The 16,020-nt window shown below is 42.9% G+C and overlaps 1 protein-coding gene across 1 annotated transcript; it reads right to left on the reverse strand.

The window, feature by feature from the left end:
* Positions 1–2,310: 2,310 nt before the first annotated feature.
* On the reverse strand, positions 2,311–14,081 carry LOC104505353 (putative BMP-2-inducible kinase-like protein; the record flags this gene model as incomplete). Its single annotated transcript, XM_010154494.1, has 2 exons — positions 2,311–3,734; positions 13,968–14,081. Coding segments are annotated over 2 exons (1,538 nt in total), but the record flags the coding sequence as incomplete, so codon positions are not given.
* Between the last annotated feature and the right edge of the window lie 1,939 nt (positions 14,082–16,020).

Here is a 16,020-nt window from a genome sequence, read left to right on the forward strand (position 1 = left end):
GCCCCGTCTGTCATAGCGTTCCGTCCCAAGAGCTCTTTAGGCAGGTACCAGCTCAGAAGGAAACCACAGGAAGGCAGCTCATAAGCACGCGCAGAAGGGGGGGGGAAAAAACCTAAAGCAAAAGTTAACCTGAGTATCAGAAAATGCTACAAAACTTGGTGTGCGCTTCTCACAGCCTTTGGCACAAAAACACCCAGGTGAGAACAGTAGTGATAAAGCCTAGCCAACTCCTGTGCAAACAGAGCTGAAACATTTCTACTCATTACCTCCTAAGAGCTCAATTTCTAAGCCTGAAAAAGGCATGCTCAACAAGCACAGCTGTAATAGTTCACTTTCACCCTGTGAGAAAAATGAACATGAGGAAGATAAAGGTAATGAAGGTGTACAGATACCTACGAGCTACTTCAAATTCCAGGACTAGGGGAAGCTCTCTCATATATCCGCAGGAGCGTTCTATCAAACCAACTCCCAAAGGAGTCAAGTGACTTGCTTTTAATGTGGTGTTTTCAACAAATATTGTAAGGGATCTCCCACCCCCCAGATCTCAGAACAACTGTATAACCAGCAGGAGACTTCAGGGGGAAAAAACCCCACAACCCTAAATATTTCACTTCACCTCCTGTGAAACGGGGACAACCACAAACGCTTACATCCTCCATATGGAAACATTCAATTATCTACTCATCAGCGTTCAGCAGACAAGGATATAATGTTGAGACAAGCAGAGGAACTCCTTCCTTCTGCTTCCCCTCTAGGACTGCCAGGGCAAAAAGGCAGGGAAACTGGACTGCCCCAAGTTGCTCTGCAGACGGCATACGTGGCTTGGCACACGTTGCGAGGCAACAGAGAAGCTGTCCTGCCCATGCACAGCATGTACCTCTACAACACAGCACCGAAATCTTGTCCTCAGCGAGTCCGTTCACGTCACCTCCCCATCACCCACTGGCACCGCACGCTCCCAAGCTCGCAGCCACGTCTTGTGCACCTTGAAAGTCTCCGAGGTACTGTGCAGCAGGACGGGAGTCCTGCCTGTAAGGCTTCGTGGTGTGAAATGCAGGTTACTGGTACGGTAGCAATCAGCTTCTGCAAGCTGCCTGCTGCTTACTGCTGTTCTCAAACACATCCGGGTCCAGAGACGTTTCTCCAAAGCTCAGTGCATTCAGCAAATCTTTCTTAGAAAACACATGTAAGTACAATAATAGATTCAGCAGAACAAGAACATCATGGTACAGTCATTTCATAAAATTATTCTTTTAAAAAAACCCAACGTGTTTGAAAGGATTCATGTGTTCTTTGCAATAAAAATCCATAAGGAAAAGGTCTTTCCAGACACAAATCCCAATTTGCAATCAAATAAATCTGATGGTTACGTGTCACAGTCAACTGCACCAGTCATCTGAAATACTCCATATGTGCCAAACGATTTCCTCGTGTAAACCAGGCTCTTCCTGGCGTACTGAGTAGTCTTCAAAGTGCTGCAAACACCGGCTGCATCCCTGCTGGCTTACGCCCCTACATTCAGGCTTTTCGTCTCGCAAAGCGTTAGATTCTCTGTATCTTTAGTTTTAACTCTAACCTTCCAGTTTGCTATTTTACATTAATGGCACTTACTGTAAAAAAAATAAACATTTTAACGCTTAGGCACACAAAAAAAAACCAATCTGCCTTTCACCTCTGCAGCTGCATAGATGTCTACCAGGTCCCAAGACGTAGCTGTGCTCTGGAATTCTGGGCCATAGCCCCTTGAGGACTTGGCCTCTTTATTTTTGTGATTAATAAAGGTAGTTTTCACCTAAGAAGCAAAAGACTCGACTATTTCCAGCAGATGAATCTGGACATTAGTATATTTTGGTTCTTAGGTCTACTGCGACGGAGATGTGAAGAGCCACCACGGTCCCGTTAGCCTACCTGTACGTATGGAAAATGTTTTCCGTGTGCCCTCTGCCCGCCCCCCTCCCTCCATCTCAGCACATCACAGAAGACTGAAAAGGCAACGCGAAAGTGCAGAACGACAATATGTTCCAGGGCCCAAAGTCAGTGACAGACAATGATTCATAGCTGATTTCTCTTTTCATTCTGGGAGCCATCTGTCATAACAAAATGACACTCCTGGTTTGGGTTTTTTCTATTTTTTCTCCAAAAGAGACCAGTAAGAATTTGCCATCATTCTGAATTTCACCTGGCCATGCCTTGAACTCGAACAAACTGTACAACCCAGGTCCCTCAGTACAACCAGATAAATTACTCCACTAATTAAAACCTCTGCTAAGTAGCTTGGAGAGGTGGAAGCGGGGAACCCATTGGAAGCATTTACTGTTTGGAAGGAAAGGGAGCTGCTCCAAAGGGATCTAACTCCAGCGCCTGTTGCTGCTGGCTCTGTGCACTCTGCACAACCAGTTCTGTGAAGGGTACTGCGCCAAAGTCATCTGTTTTCAGCCCCTCGCCGCCGTGAATGGCTCCGTGCAAGGAGCTCTGCCTAGGTCTGCCAGCCACTACTACTGCGCCGTGATCCCCGCAGTTGTCACCAAACCCCTGATGCTGGGGATGCCGCATCAAGTCCGGTGGGTGGAAGGGTTTGGCTCCGAAAGGATCCAGCAGACTCTCGTCTGTCTGCAGAGGGTTGGTTCGATCTTTGCTGTCAGTCAACGCAACGCTGATGTTCTCTTTGGAGTCAGAGATAGTCAGGAACTCGTTGCTGCTCTGCGAATCCCTGCGGCCTGCTTTCTTGTGCCGGCGGGCTCTTTCAGGGGTGCGGTAGCTCGGTTTCAACGCCTTCTTTGTGGTGGTCGGGGTGCCGTGGTGGCGCTTGCCATTGTTCTTCGAGACCTCCTGCTTCATGCGCCTTTGGCGGGAAGAAAGTTTCTGCAGGTTACGCTGCTGCTTCACCTTGTGCTGCTGACTCCCCGTGATCTCTTCAAAAGGAACCAGCCCAAACAGGTCCTCTTTACTCCCACCGGTCCTGGGGAGAAGGGAAGGCTGAAATGGGGTGCAGCCAAAGATATCGACGCTACGCGGAGAGGTGGGAGAGAGCAGAGGCTCGGTTCCCGCCACCTGCCCATCCTGCTGAGACACCTTTTTGCTGAAGGGGGCTTTTGTGAAAACATCAAAGTCATCCTGCTCTTGGTTCAGGCCAGGAAAAGCCGTCTGAGAAGAGACGTCTTTGTCCATCTTCTCTCTTGTCTGAGGCTGTAGAGTAAAAAAGGGCACTGCCCCAAACACATCAAATTCTTGGCACGGGCTCACCTGGACTACAGTATTTGACAGCTCGGACAAGGACGTGTGCACTGAAGTGGGTTCTTTGATTTCACCACTGCCCACACCATCTCTGAACCTACTGCTCAGGAGCCCTTCCACAGATTTTTGCTTGGTACGATCAGAATCGGAGTCAGAACTTTGCTTCTCTTCCTCCTCCTCTTCCTCAGAGTCCATGAGGAGAGGACGGTGACCTAAATTCTCCGGTTCTGTATCATTGTCATCATTGAAGTCTCCACTCTCTCCTTGCAAGACTTCTTCATCCTCCTGTTCTTCTTCTTCCTCACTGCTCTTGGGAGAAGGAGGATCAGATTCAAAATCACTCTCAGACTCATCACCACCTTTTGTCACTTGTCCCTCTGCAGTTTTCCTCCCTGGCCGGGGATCTCTAAAAGCATGGCTCAGTTTTCCAGCCTTGGTCGGGGTCCCTAAGTTATTTCCTTGATTGTTGGCTGAGTTATCCGCGTGTTTTCCAGGGGAACCTGCAGGTCCAAAGACAAATGCAAAACAAAACGTGAAATACACTCTTTTGAAGTCAACACTTATTCCACATGCGCCACAGCCACACGTAGCAAGAGTTGATGCAAACATATTCTGTGCTTACTGAAGGTAATGGCTAAACTCAGATCTAACATTTCAAACAACACTCAAAATTGATTAATAGTCAGAGCTTTACTCCTCCAGCACAAGTTGTCTGACAAGACTGTATTAGAATTTTTGGGGGCATGGAGGAGGGACCGATGGATGCAGGTGATGTCTAGAACCAGCTTTCCCACCACACTCATTACGCAGCCGCTCCTTCTCCAGGGAAACGGGAGCCAGCTTGCTGGAAACATTTTAAATTTTCTTTTAAAAGCAAACTACTCATTTCCTGAAGTGCTTCTGCCTTGGTAATCTGCTCTGGCAAACTTATTGCACTGGTCATGAAAACAATCAGCACAGGCAAAAGTATTTACCAATTTCAGACAATTCACCTCAGATCTTGGGTCATGTTTTACAGCAACAACAGACCTTGGAGGGCTTTGCTCCGCTGGCCTACCAACCTGTCTGCTGTGTAGTGTCTGCATACCAGAAAGTAAATGCATCTTGTCGACAAACACATCCCTTAAGGTGCCTTTTGAAGGGGTTGTCCGAGACTGACCCACTGTACTAAGGTTTTTACCACACAGACATACACACAGGGCAATAAAGACTGACATACTGTACTAAGGTTTTTACACTGTACTAATGTCTTTACACAGACATACACACAGGGCAATACGGACATATTCAACGTAGTTTCACAAGGGAAACGAGTGCACAACACCCTGCTCGTCCCCAGTGTTTTCTCTCCCAAGCTTTCATAGCAATAGACAATCCTACACAACGTCTCCAAGATAATTAGGTTCCTCTAAGGTCTATGAAGACACCCTGCTCGTCCCCAGTCTTTCCTCTCCCAAGCTTTCATAGCAAGAGACAATCCTACACAAAGTCTCCAAGACAATTAGGTTCCTCTAAGGTCTATGAAACTCAGGGTCTGGATGAGAGAGAAGCTTGTTCCTGTTAGCTGCAGGGAAGATTACACGGGATCACGATCTCGCTGTCCTGCCCTCGAGGGTACCACCTCCTTACAGGAGCTGAGAAGTGGGACTTGGAACCTGCCAACAGCCACAACAGAGATACAGGGTTTGGGAGGGGGCAGGGGGGCATTTGCCACACTAGTGTGTTTTGAGGCACACAAAGGAAAATGGACAAGACAACAGTCCCCACGGGGAGATGGTGAAGTAATTAGCTAACGTAACTATACGCAAATAGAGATGCAGGGACATAGATGTTTTCCAACGTGTGTTTGTTTGAAATACTCCCTCCCTCCCCCCGACCTAAGGGCCAAAACCGTAATTTGGGTTCTATGATTCTATGATTTGGACTCCTAAATCCCACTGAGAATTAAGCTTGATGGTCAATGCCATTTGGGCAGTGGAAAAGTTCTCCCCAGGTGCTCCCCCATGGTTTCAGCTGAAACAGCCTCTCTCCATCAGGGCTTCCTGCACAAATAACACCAGCAAAGCCCACGCCGTGATAACACGTGGGACAGCTTTTACTTCTTTTTTTTTTTACTTCTTTTATTTTTTGAAAGCCATACTTGCCGTGGCATGACCAACCTATGCTTGGAGAATGTCTTTTCTCTAGTAACACTGAAGCTCCACATTTAGCCCCTTCTGACTTCTAGCACAGCAATTCAGACAAAAAACCCTATTGCTTTAAGTTAAGGGAATAAGTTAAGTTGAGGGAAGTGTTTTCTTGTTGTTTCTAAACAGGATCTATCAGCTCCGTTTCTCTAAGGGAAGGAAATTTATCCATTCATTTTACCCCGACACCTTCATCCCCGCTATTTACTAGCTGACAATGAGAGCTAAGAGAACAATTCACTGATGACTCTTTCATGGGGTGCCTGGCTCAGAAATACTGGGAGCAGTAAAACCTTTGCATCAGTAAACAAAACAGATGGCAAGAGCCCGCAGAGCGGATAAGCCTGTGTAGTGCCATTGGTATGGCACTTCTCAGCCCCATGCAAAACAAGTTTTTCCCTGTGTCAGAGCCCTGCTGCTGTGCAGAGATGTTTTCAGGAGCATGACTGACTGTCAGGTTTCTGTTTTAAGAGAATGAGTAGAAGGAGAAGGGAAACAGTCTCAGCTGAGGAAAGCATATTTGCTTTCGACACGTCCTTTTCTCTAGGACACAGATCACACAGCAGCCACGCTGCTCTAAGAATGTGTAATTGAACACATAACGCTAACAGCGACGACAATTCACCTCTTGGCAGCCACTGAGCAACTACCTTCCGTTCACAGTTTTGTTAACGTTTAATCGACTCAGTGTGTTCACAGGATTCAAAGAGCTGGGGATGGATGCACACACCAGGTATTGCTCTGAAAAAATACCTTCTCTTCAACCAAAATCCAGCTCCTAACCCTCTTGCTTCTTACAATATACAAAAATAACTTCTCAGGTAGTTTCTTCTTTCACAAGGAAATCAGCATACAACTTGCAGGCCAAACCAGGGTGGTTCTTTCTGTGCTCCAGCTTAGACCAGAATATTAAGTTTTATAAGAACACTTGCTTCCTTTTTTTTTTTTAAAAGGGAATGAATAGCCTATTTCTTTATCCAGAACCCATTTTTCTCTTTTGCAATTACATTCAAACTAAGTAAAAAAATTCTGCAGCAATATATTTTATGTATGTATTTAAAAACAAGATGACCAGAGCGACTAAAAACATCAGGTGATTAGGGCTTTGAGCTGTTTCTTGTTTGCTTCTGGTGTCAGATTGCTTCTTATCTATTGTAATTTTAAATACGACATATTTGCCTCACCCACTGAATTAGAATCTGGATTATTTGGCTGCTTACTTTAGATTTCCCAAAGGTACAGCCTTCACATTGCACTATATAACCCCCTATCTTCCAAATCCTGCTGTTTCCAATATTTACTGAAAGACTGATGTTAACATAAATGCAATTAGATTTAAAAGGAGAAGAAAAAGGAAATCTTTCTAGGTTAGACGTTAACACCAGTTACACAACATAAAACCCAAGCCTTTTATTTATGTCAACAGCCACGCATTTACACGCCCGAGGAACACTTGTAATTTCCATATGGAGAAAACAATTAATAATTTTTTCTTTTTAAAGAACTGGACAACAGTAAATCTAACACACCTGACTTTCCAAAAGGTTTAAATATTTGTTAGTTGCTGCCACAGTCACACTCAAAGCAAAACAAACTGCAAAGGACACCGGCAAGACAAAAAAAGACCCAAGATACAGCAAGAGTTACTGACTGGCTGAACAAGTTAGTTAAGCTACACGATGCACTCACTAGCAAACCTCTCTGGACAGACCATACATCAAACAGGTCCTGACAAAACATGACAAAACACTTAAAGCAGTGTCTCACACCATACTCCATATATTAGCAATAGCACACAAGCCATTCCAACATCTCTCAACAGACCCACCTGTAACTTTTTCTTGCTGACAACACGCAGCAAGGTATTTTGGTAATCATAGAATCACAGAATGGTTTGGGTTGGAAGGGACCTTAAAGATCATCTAGTCCCACCCCCCCTGCCATGGGCAGGGACACCAGTCATTCAGTCATCCCAGTTTTTAAGGAATCTATATTAGCATCCTGAATTTCCTTTCTGAAGTCTAACAACTACCAACTCTAGCAAAACAAGGATGAAGTCAAGAACAACCGACTGAGCAATCCCACGTGCTGGAGATCTGTTTCTGCAGCACATACAGAGACCGCTCACTACGTATGAGGCTACATCATTTGGTCACACACCTGGAGCTCCAAACCACCCTTTGAGGAAATGCTGAGCACATTACTCGTTGACAGAGGCAGAGACATGGAAGGTGCTTGAATAGCTAGCAAGCCTATTGAAAATTTGTAGTACTTGGTCATTTTTACAAAGCTTTCCACACAATCTGTCTTGGCACCAGTCAGTTTTGCAGCTCCATGTTCTCCTAACGGCGACGGGGCTAAGCCATCACAGGTGGAATACAGCATACAACACCCTTCTGAGCAATGGGAAGAATAAAGCAGCACGCAGGAAAACGAAGCTGGAGCCTGTGTATTTGTGTCTGTCCCTGAAAGTGAGAGAGTATCTTCTGAAACACCTCCATTCTGAGGCCACTCAAAAGATTTAGCAAGCATATTTATTTTTCCAGCCGTATCATCATCACGGCACCAGGCAATTAACTGCCTGTTAGCTCATCAGCTTCAAACCCCTTGTTTCACTGCAAATGATTTCTGAACAAGGTTTCTGAATTTCTAGCTCTTTAGGCCTGAGATTCCACCTTTCCCACCCTCTCCTTGCCAGTGACACTACTTGATCACAGCAGGAAATTAATGTTCCTGTATTTTGTAGAAACTCAAAATTATAAAAAAATTAATTAAAAGGTGAGTAGAAACACACGAGCCAGAGTAATAGTTCAATATAATTCAAATTTCAGAGCCAACATATATGGCCCTACATGAACAACTTAAACAGGCAAGCAAGTGGCACACGTTGGATGACACAGGGAGCAGCAACTGCTCCTGCTACGTAGCTTTTGAAGAAAGCAGTTTTATTCCTGAAGTATTTCAGGAGCCATGAACTCACTGCTCCCACATTTCTATTTTTCAAGAAAGAGCAGGTATCTTGCTTTATTCTTCAGTTTGTGTTGAGGTGTTGTAAACAAAGAGAGCCATCTGCTCCGAGCAGACATTAGTGTAAGACACCAGCCTTAACCACTCTGTGCCTTATCTGCAGGGTCTTTGGTTCAGTCCCAGGAACAGGGAGACAATTGCAGCAGACTGGTGACAGCACCAAACCAAATTAAAAAGCACCCTCCAGAGACCTATCAGCTTTAAACCAAAGGCAGGAATATTTTGGTTTTCTACACCACACTTCCCCTTCTTTCACTCCTCAAGAAGTTAGCAAACTAAATAAAGAGCACTACACACAGAAACTCAGTGCCTCAAAAGGGAATATTCCTTGGTTAATGACAAATTAATGCTCTGGCCAAACAGATTTCAAAAATGAAGTGTTCTGTCATGTTGATTTCATGCAATCCTCTCAACCTAGACTGCTGCGGACACTCTTCGGATATACATTCATAAAAGAAACGCTGCAAGATGTTGAGTAACATCTGTTTGCAATGTACTGTTCGGATTACTACACTTCTAATCAGGTTTGCATCTTGTAGGAGACAATTGTTCTTCGCTCAAATGTAAGCCAGGTGGAACATCTTTAATCATATAAGAAGATCCCAATCTTCAAGGAAATTTTCTGTTCTGATGTTCTTTTTCGAGACATCCGATTATAAGAGGATGAATTCCCGCTAACAACTGCAATAATTACATGCCTTCTGCTAGTTCATCATTTTAGGGTATTGCGGGGGTGGCAAAAGAGTGGGGCATAAGGGCTTTAAGCTTTCTTTGAATTGGTAACATACTGCCACCATCATTTCAGAACAATTTGCCACATGTCAGGCCCAAGGATTACCGGCATGCTGCAACTAAATCTGCACTATTTCTTTGACAACAGTGAGAGCAGCAGCTGCTGAATATTGTAATGGGGATTTACACTGCTTACCACTTTTATTTTCAAGAACAAAAATGGGAGAACACAACACTTAGGCCTGGCATCTATTGCTTAGATATTCTTTAAAATAATCTGCAGGTTCAACTGTGTTATTTAAAAAAAAAAAAAGAAAGTTGACCATGATTGTTCTGAAATTTGACCCAAAAAAAAACCAACAATGACCTTCTGGAGAGAAAAAGCAATGACCGGCACAGCTCACACATAATATTTATTCTTGTGATGTGTGAATAAGTTCAAGTCAGTTTAGAAGTGTTATCTAGAGAAGCTAAAGTCTAAATTAGATTATCTTGGGGAAAGATGCTGAACCTGCATTCAGCAAGATCTGAAACTATAGCCAAGGAAAGGTTATGGAGTAACATAAGCAGTGTTTTCAGTGAGTATAAATATTGATAAGAACTTATTTTAATTGTCAAGCTAACGTGCGTGCAGCAACTGGAAGGGGTTACCTTTGTATGTCAGAAAAAACCCAAGAGTGACTCGATCAAGAAGCAGCATGTCCAAAGATGAGCTTTACAAACATTCCGTACAACAATTAAACAGACCACCTGAACTAGAGCCTTATCCCAACAAGACAAGCCAGAAGACAGCTCACTGAGATTCTCCACAGGAGCAAACCACCTAGCCGACAGCTTCAGCTCAGCACATGAAAAGAAATTCCAGTCAAGGTTTCCCAACATCTTCACTTCCCACACAGACCATCTGCAAGGTCCTGAGAGTTACCTCAGATCTTTCATTACTTCTCTGAATTCCAGGATTAAGCTGAGGGAAGCAAAAGGCAATCTGGCCCAGTTTAATTCCAGAAAGAATTAGTGTAAACAAACGTAAGATGGCAAAAGGCCACTCAACAGCAAACCGTGCACTATTAGAGAATCATAGACAGAATCACAGAACGGTTTGCGTTGGAAGGGACCTTAAAGACCATCCACAGTTCCAACCCCCCTGCCATGGGCAGGGACACCTTCCACTAGACCAGGTTGCTCAAAGCCTCGTCCAACTTGGCACTTCCTTCTTACAATTTGAAGATATCAGAAAATGTGTGTCCCTTCTGAGTTTGTGACATTCAAATTGATGTTAACAAAGGACGTTACAACACAAGCTGGTTAACATACACTTGATTCAAAATGCTGACCATACACTTCCATTCCAAAATGCTGACCACAGGAGCCGATTTCTCCACTGTCACCATCCAGTGTGTTTCAGGCATTCCAGAACCAGCATCTGTTTTCCATCTGTTAGGTGCCTATCCTAAATGCCCCATTACTGGCTGCTCAACTGTACTTTCTTCTCTCTTTGTCATAAGAAGTTTGCTATATTTGTTTTGTTTTTATCAGCCTGAGCATTGGAATTCCTTCTCGAGCCAATTTTCTTTCCCAGCCATCTCAAATTCTAAACCATTACTATTTTCCACAAACATTCAGGCATGGTGTGTACAGCAAGTTTACATGTACTACTTGTGAAAACATTTTAATAGGGTAGACATCAAGTTTGCGAAACTTGATGTCTTCCACACTACGTGCTTCCACACTGTTTTTCTATCAACTATTATAAGAGGAACCCACATTAGCTCATTTCACACCGCTATTAGCCCTCTGCGTAGCATGACAAGTGACACACGTATTGTTGCTGGCTCTCCATTCCCACCTGAGAAGCACCAGCACAGAAACTGTGACTGATAAGCAGCCTTAAGTCCATCCAGTTCCATATTCTCCTTGCTGGTGATCCTTACAGCAGCAGCAGCCTGAAATGCACACTCAGCTCCACAGTGAAAATCCCAAGGGCTCACAACACACAACACCCCATGATCATTTCCAGCGACGATAAAAGGTTTCAGATTTCAACCTCTGCATCTCCCTTGCCCTTGCATCACCTTCCTATGTAAAATGTACCCAATAGCACTTATTTTGCTGGATGACCAGCACTTGATGTTGTTAAGTCAAAAGATGATACATGTGATCTTCAGCTTCTTGCTGCTATCTTACATCAGCTGATGGAAATTAGTTAAGGATTTACTCAAGTGCTGCTTCAGCAGAGAACCCTTAAGCCTCTGAAACAACAGAAATACTCTGTGTGACTCTACTCTGGTCCCATCCATATACAACAACATTTATCAACCTGAGACCTATGTCATACAGATAAAAAAAACCCCGTAGCAGGAAGACCACAGTTCTAACCCAAGGTTTGTTAATAAAGAGAACACATGTGCAATAGGGACTGTAACTTTTTAAGAAAGTATCTTTTTATTTATTTTAAATCGTCTGTATTGATAAAATCAGCATTTAATCTCATCATAACTCAAGAAGTCAAAGTTCAGCAGTCAGACACCCGTGTGAATAGCGGTAACACGCTCCATACTGGCGCCGTAGACACATTACAGGAGGGAAGTGAAACTTGTGCTCTAATTAGATCAAGACAGTCTCCCACCCAAACGCTGGAATTACACTCAAGGTATTCAGCTCTGTTCCGCTTTCTATTCAGCCATCTTCCTTTTTGTGCTCTGAGTTAGGTATGCATGTGGTTTACTTCTCAGTTAAATCTTTTACCATCACAAGGAACAAACCAGGAAGAACATACTATACAGAAAGGTTAAGTACAAGAGGAAATCAAAGTGTTAGGGACATTTGTCACGTTTGTCCTAGAAAGGTCTCAACGAGAAATAAAATACGTTTAAGTCAACACCGTCCTCCTTTTCTTAGTTGTCTCACAACACACCATTTTAAGACATTTCCAAGAACAGTTCTATGGGGAAAACAAACCAGCTTTTAAAAGACTTCTCTTCAGATTTAAAGACTTATATCAGAAGTGTTTTCAGAGTGCAATTCACTGTTAACACAGAATTAAAAAGACCTTCTTTGAAATCAAGCTAGTAGGTACACTTGTCCAACTTCCAGTTATGAGTCATTAGAAAAAATGCTATTGAAAAATACACATTTTTTCTTCCAATGAAACAGGTAACAGTTCAACACCGACAACATTTCTCAGTCTCTTTTTTCAGCCATGGCTGAATCTGATTCTATTCTTTTTCTTAATATAAGGTATTTACCCTTATTTTTCAGTATGTCAAAAATTAATTTAAAGTAACAAAACCAAAACATATGACATAATACTGCCTGGCCATTCATTACAATTTAATCTACATAAAACTACCTGAACAGAGCACTGAACAAATACATTCAAAGACCTAAGGTGAGGAAAAAAATAACCCCTAGACACATGGGTATGAACAACAAACACAGGAGACTAAACGCCTGGAGAGTCACCACCTCAAATTAAGTGTAACTATTACTGTTCATTTTGCATGTGAATTTAGGCTCACCTATAAAACAAACCAACCTCTTTAACAAAGACTTGAGGGTAAATCCTTCCCAACTGCCACCTACAGAGCAAACACTTCTTCATTTAAGAATTACTTTCACATCATATTGAACTGCTGAACATGATGACAGAAGGTAAACTCCTCCTCTCTGAATAAGCAGCACAAAAAGACAAACTAAGAACATGGTAACTGAGCAAGCAGAATTAATTCAAGTCTTTCTAACAACAGGAGCAGACATGGATGCAGAGATATTTTTACCAATTGCCTTGCATTATCCTGTTCACTATGTATAGCACAAGAGCTCTTGCGAGCAGGAAGCAGCCCTAGTAAGTAGATGGTCTTCAGGAATGAAAGATGACGGCAAAACATGGATGATAACGTTGGTTGACCCCCAAGTGATTTATTTTAAGGCATATTATGAGCATCTGAACATCTATAGGAAGCTTTTCAAAGTCATATTAAGGCATCTATATTGCACAAGCACTCTCAACAAAACCTCAGTGGACACCTAAGAGGCTCTGTAAGTAATTGAAGCTCTTTTTACCATTTAACTGTCATGTAGGCTTTACGCTTTGCCACAGGTACCCAAAACAATTATTAAACCGCCGATCAAGCAAGTGTCAAAACTGGCAATTAAGTTGCAAGATGATGCAGTTCTATGTTCACAGTCAGTATTCCCATACAATGTTATTGTTACTTCCATCCCAGGTGAAAATAGCCAAAGCTGAACTGGGGCACAATAATGAATTCCCCCTCCCCTACAAATATACAGCAAACAAAATATTTTGTTTGTTTTGACTCAATTTGCACCAAAACTATGCTATAAATGCAGCAGAAGCTTACAGTCTTAACTTGGCTGGAGAACTGAACTAAAGAAACAGCAGGAGTTGGAAGCAGACTACAGGGAAATAGCAAAATTTGGTCTTAGCAAGTAATTTGCCTTTAGCAAAAGCACTTCTGGTTCTACACAAGCGATTCACACTGCACTGGTCCAATGTATTTGCACCGTGAAGACTACACAGCCTGTACACTGTACAAGTACCAGTATTTGGATGCAGAAATATTTTTTTAATTGGAGATAATTAACATATTTTTTAAAAATCTCTTTAACCCGTCTACCGTCATAAGGCAGCCAACACCTTCATCACTCTTTGGTCATTTAACCAGATGTACATACTTCAAGAGACACACAGATCTATATATATATATGTACATACATATACATATATATATATACACACGAGGTAGTGATGTTACAGATGTAACTTGCCTGGGTGAGAAATGAAAGGAACAGAACCAAAGGGATCTTCATGAAGGCTTTTCTGTGGAGCAGAATGTGGCTCCACATTCTTATCTGAAGATGCTCTCCTGTCCACCAGCCTGTCTGTAAAAAACAAAATGAAACAGAACAAAAAAATAAAATAAAATAAAAATGGTAGGTCTTATGCCTACACAAAGATATCTACTGTACGTGGCGAAGGAGGAATATGCTCTTAATTAAGGTTTCTGTTTTAGCTATACCTTGAATTCATACCTCTTGGTCATTCAGGAAAATTCACCTGCACAAACCTATTGTTGAACCCCCTGTCCCACCAAGAGCAGCATGTATGTGGTGACAGAATGCTTTAAATGAGGATGCCTCTTACACGTTATAGCCAGCCTATGCCCTCTGTCATAGAAACTACTAGCCCTCCGTGCTCTTGAGGTTCTGAAGTCAGAATGATTACGCTTATCTAAAACACAAAGTCATTTATTTTATTCAAGTTTTGGCCAATCTTTGCCACAAAAGGAGAAAAGTTGACAATCACAGCAAAATACCTGGAAGTACTTTTTATGAATTGTTAACAGATGTTATATGCCTAAGAACAATTTGAGCGTCACATAATAAACATAGTGCCTGTTTTGTATGGCCTTCAATCCCTAGGAGACTGATTTTGCTTCCCCCCTACCCCTATCAGAAGACATACTAAAGGTTTTTAACAGTCAAAACTTCCAAGCACTAGGAATGGTAAATACAAGTTTTTCCTGTCTAAGCTCTCTTCCTACTGTTGCTGCCAACTTAAGACCCAGACCATCCAGCCCAACCACCACACTGACCTAAGAGGGTCCAGCAAGGCCCATCAGCCACCTACCACCACAGAAAGGTGTTCCATCTTTAGACAACATCCTACATCCTCTATGCAGTAGACACAGCATTTTGCTTTCCCCCTTTTTAAACAGCAAACAGCTGCTCTTCCAAACAATTTGCAGCACAAATTTCTTGACAATTTGCCACCGTAGAGGTGCAGGCAAACTGTGCCCTAATTATGTATCACACTACCTGCACGTTTTTTATTCAGTCCTCCAATGTAGCAACCAGGCAGCTTTACTAAGACAACCATCAGGAACTAGACAGCAAACTAATCTACTTCAGACAGATGCATATTAACTCTGCGTACAAAGCCCAGGAGTTTTGAAATTACATGCCAGTTTTCACAGACAAGTGTTCTGTTCGTATAAAAGTGTCTATAATGTGAACTGTCTTACTCTCACCTACCATTAGACTCTCCAAAGAAATGCAAGCGGGAGTTGTTCCATTACAGGCAACCTCTGCGTAAAATATAATCCCAGCTGGGGGCTCCTAGTGCAGGAGATGAAGTAGTTGCTCTCACCTCAACATACACATATTGAAATAGGCCGAGACTAACAGACCCGAACAGAATTACCCTACAGTGACATAGCCACGCAGAAGAGAAAACGAAGAGAGATGCACAAAGCACAAGCAGCTGTGTGTTTTATACCGTGGGCTTTGAGCCTTGAAGACAAACAACTGCCAAACATCACATCCAACAGCAGTACTTATTCCTCATTCTGAAGAGCCATACCCACATGGCTTTCCCTCCTCAGGTAGGAACAGTTTGGGGGTTTGGGTGGGGGGTATATTTTGCTTTGCTGGGGCTTCTTTGTTTGCATTTTCTTTAGTTTTGTCTTAGAAGACATGTATGAGCTTCAGTTTCCTCCTCTACAAATGCAGACGAAGTGAGGGATGCTTTTGCTCCATTATCCCTAGTGTCTCACCTCCAGAAGAAAACCAGAAAAAAAAAAAAGGGCAATCAAACTGTAGAGTAACTTTTAAGGGTGCAACAACTTGAAGTACCCTTTGGTGAGTCTCTGGAAGTGCCGGCACGCAAGACTATGCAAGTTCAAGCCCCTCGGATCTCCTGACTTGAGCAGCTGGGCTAAGGATAGCAGCCAACAAAATGGACTGAAACGCCAAGCATGCAAGAAAAATTAGGTAAAATGAGTAAATACAAGGTTTCACCTCCACGGCACTTAGGCATATA

The sequence above is a fragment of the Eurypyga helias genome, unplaced genomic scaffold (genome assembly GCF_000690775.1).
Source record: "Eurypyga helias isolate BGI_N326 unplaced genomic scaffold, ASM69077v1 scaffold21046, whole genome shotgun sequence".
Lineage (NCBI taxonomy): Eukaryota > Metazoa > Chordata > Aves > Eurypygiformes > Eurypygidae > Eurypyga > Eurypyga helias.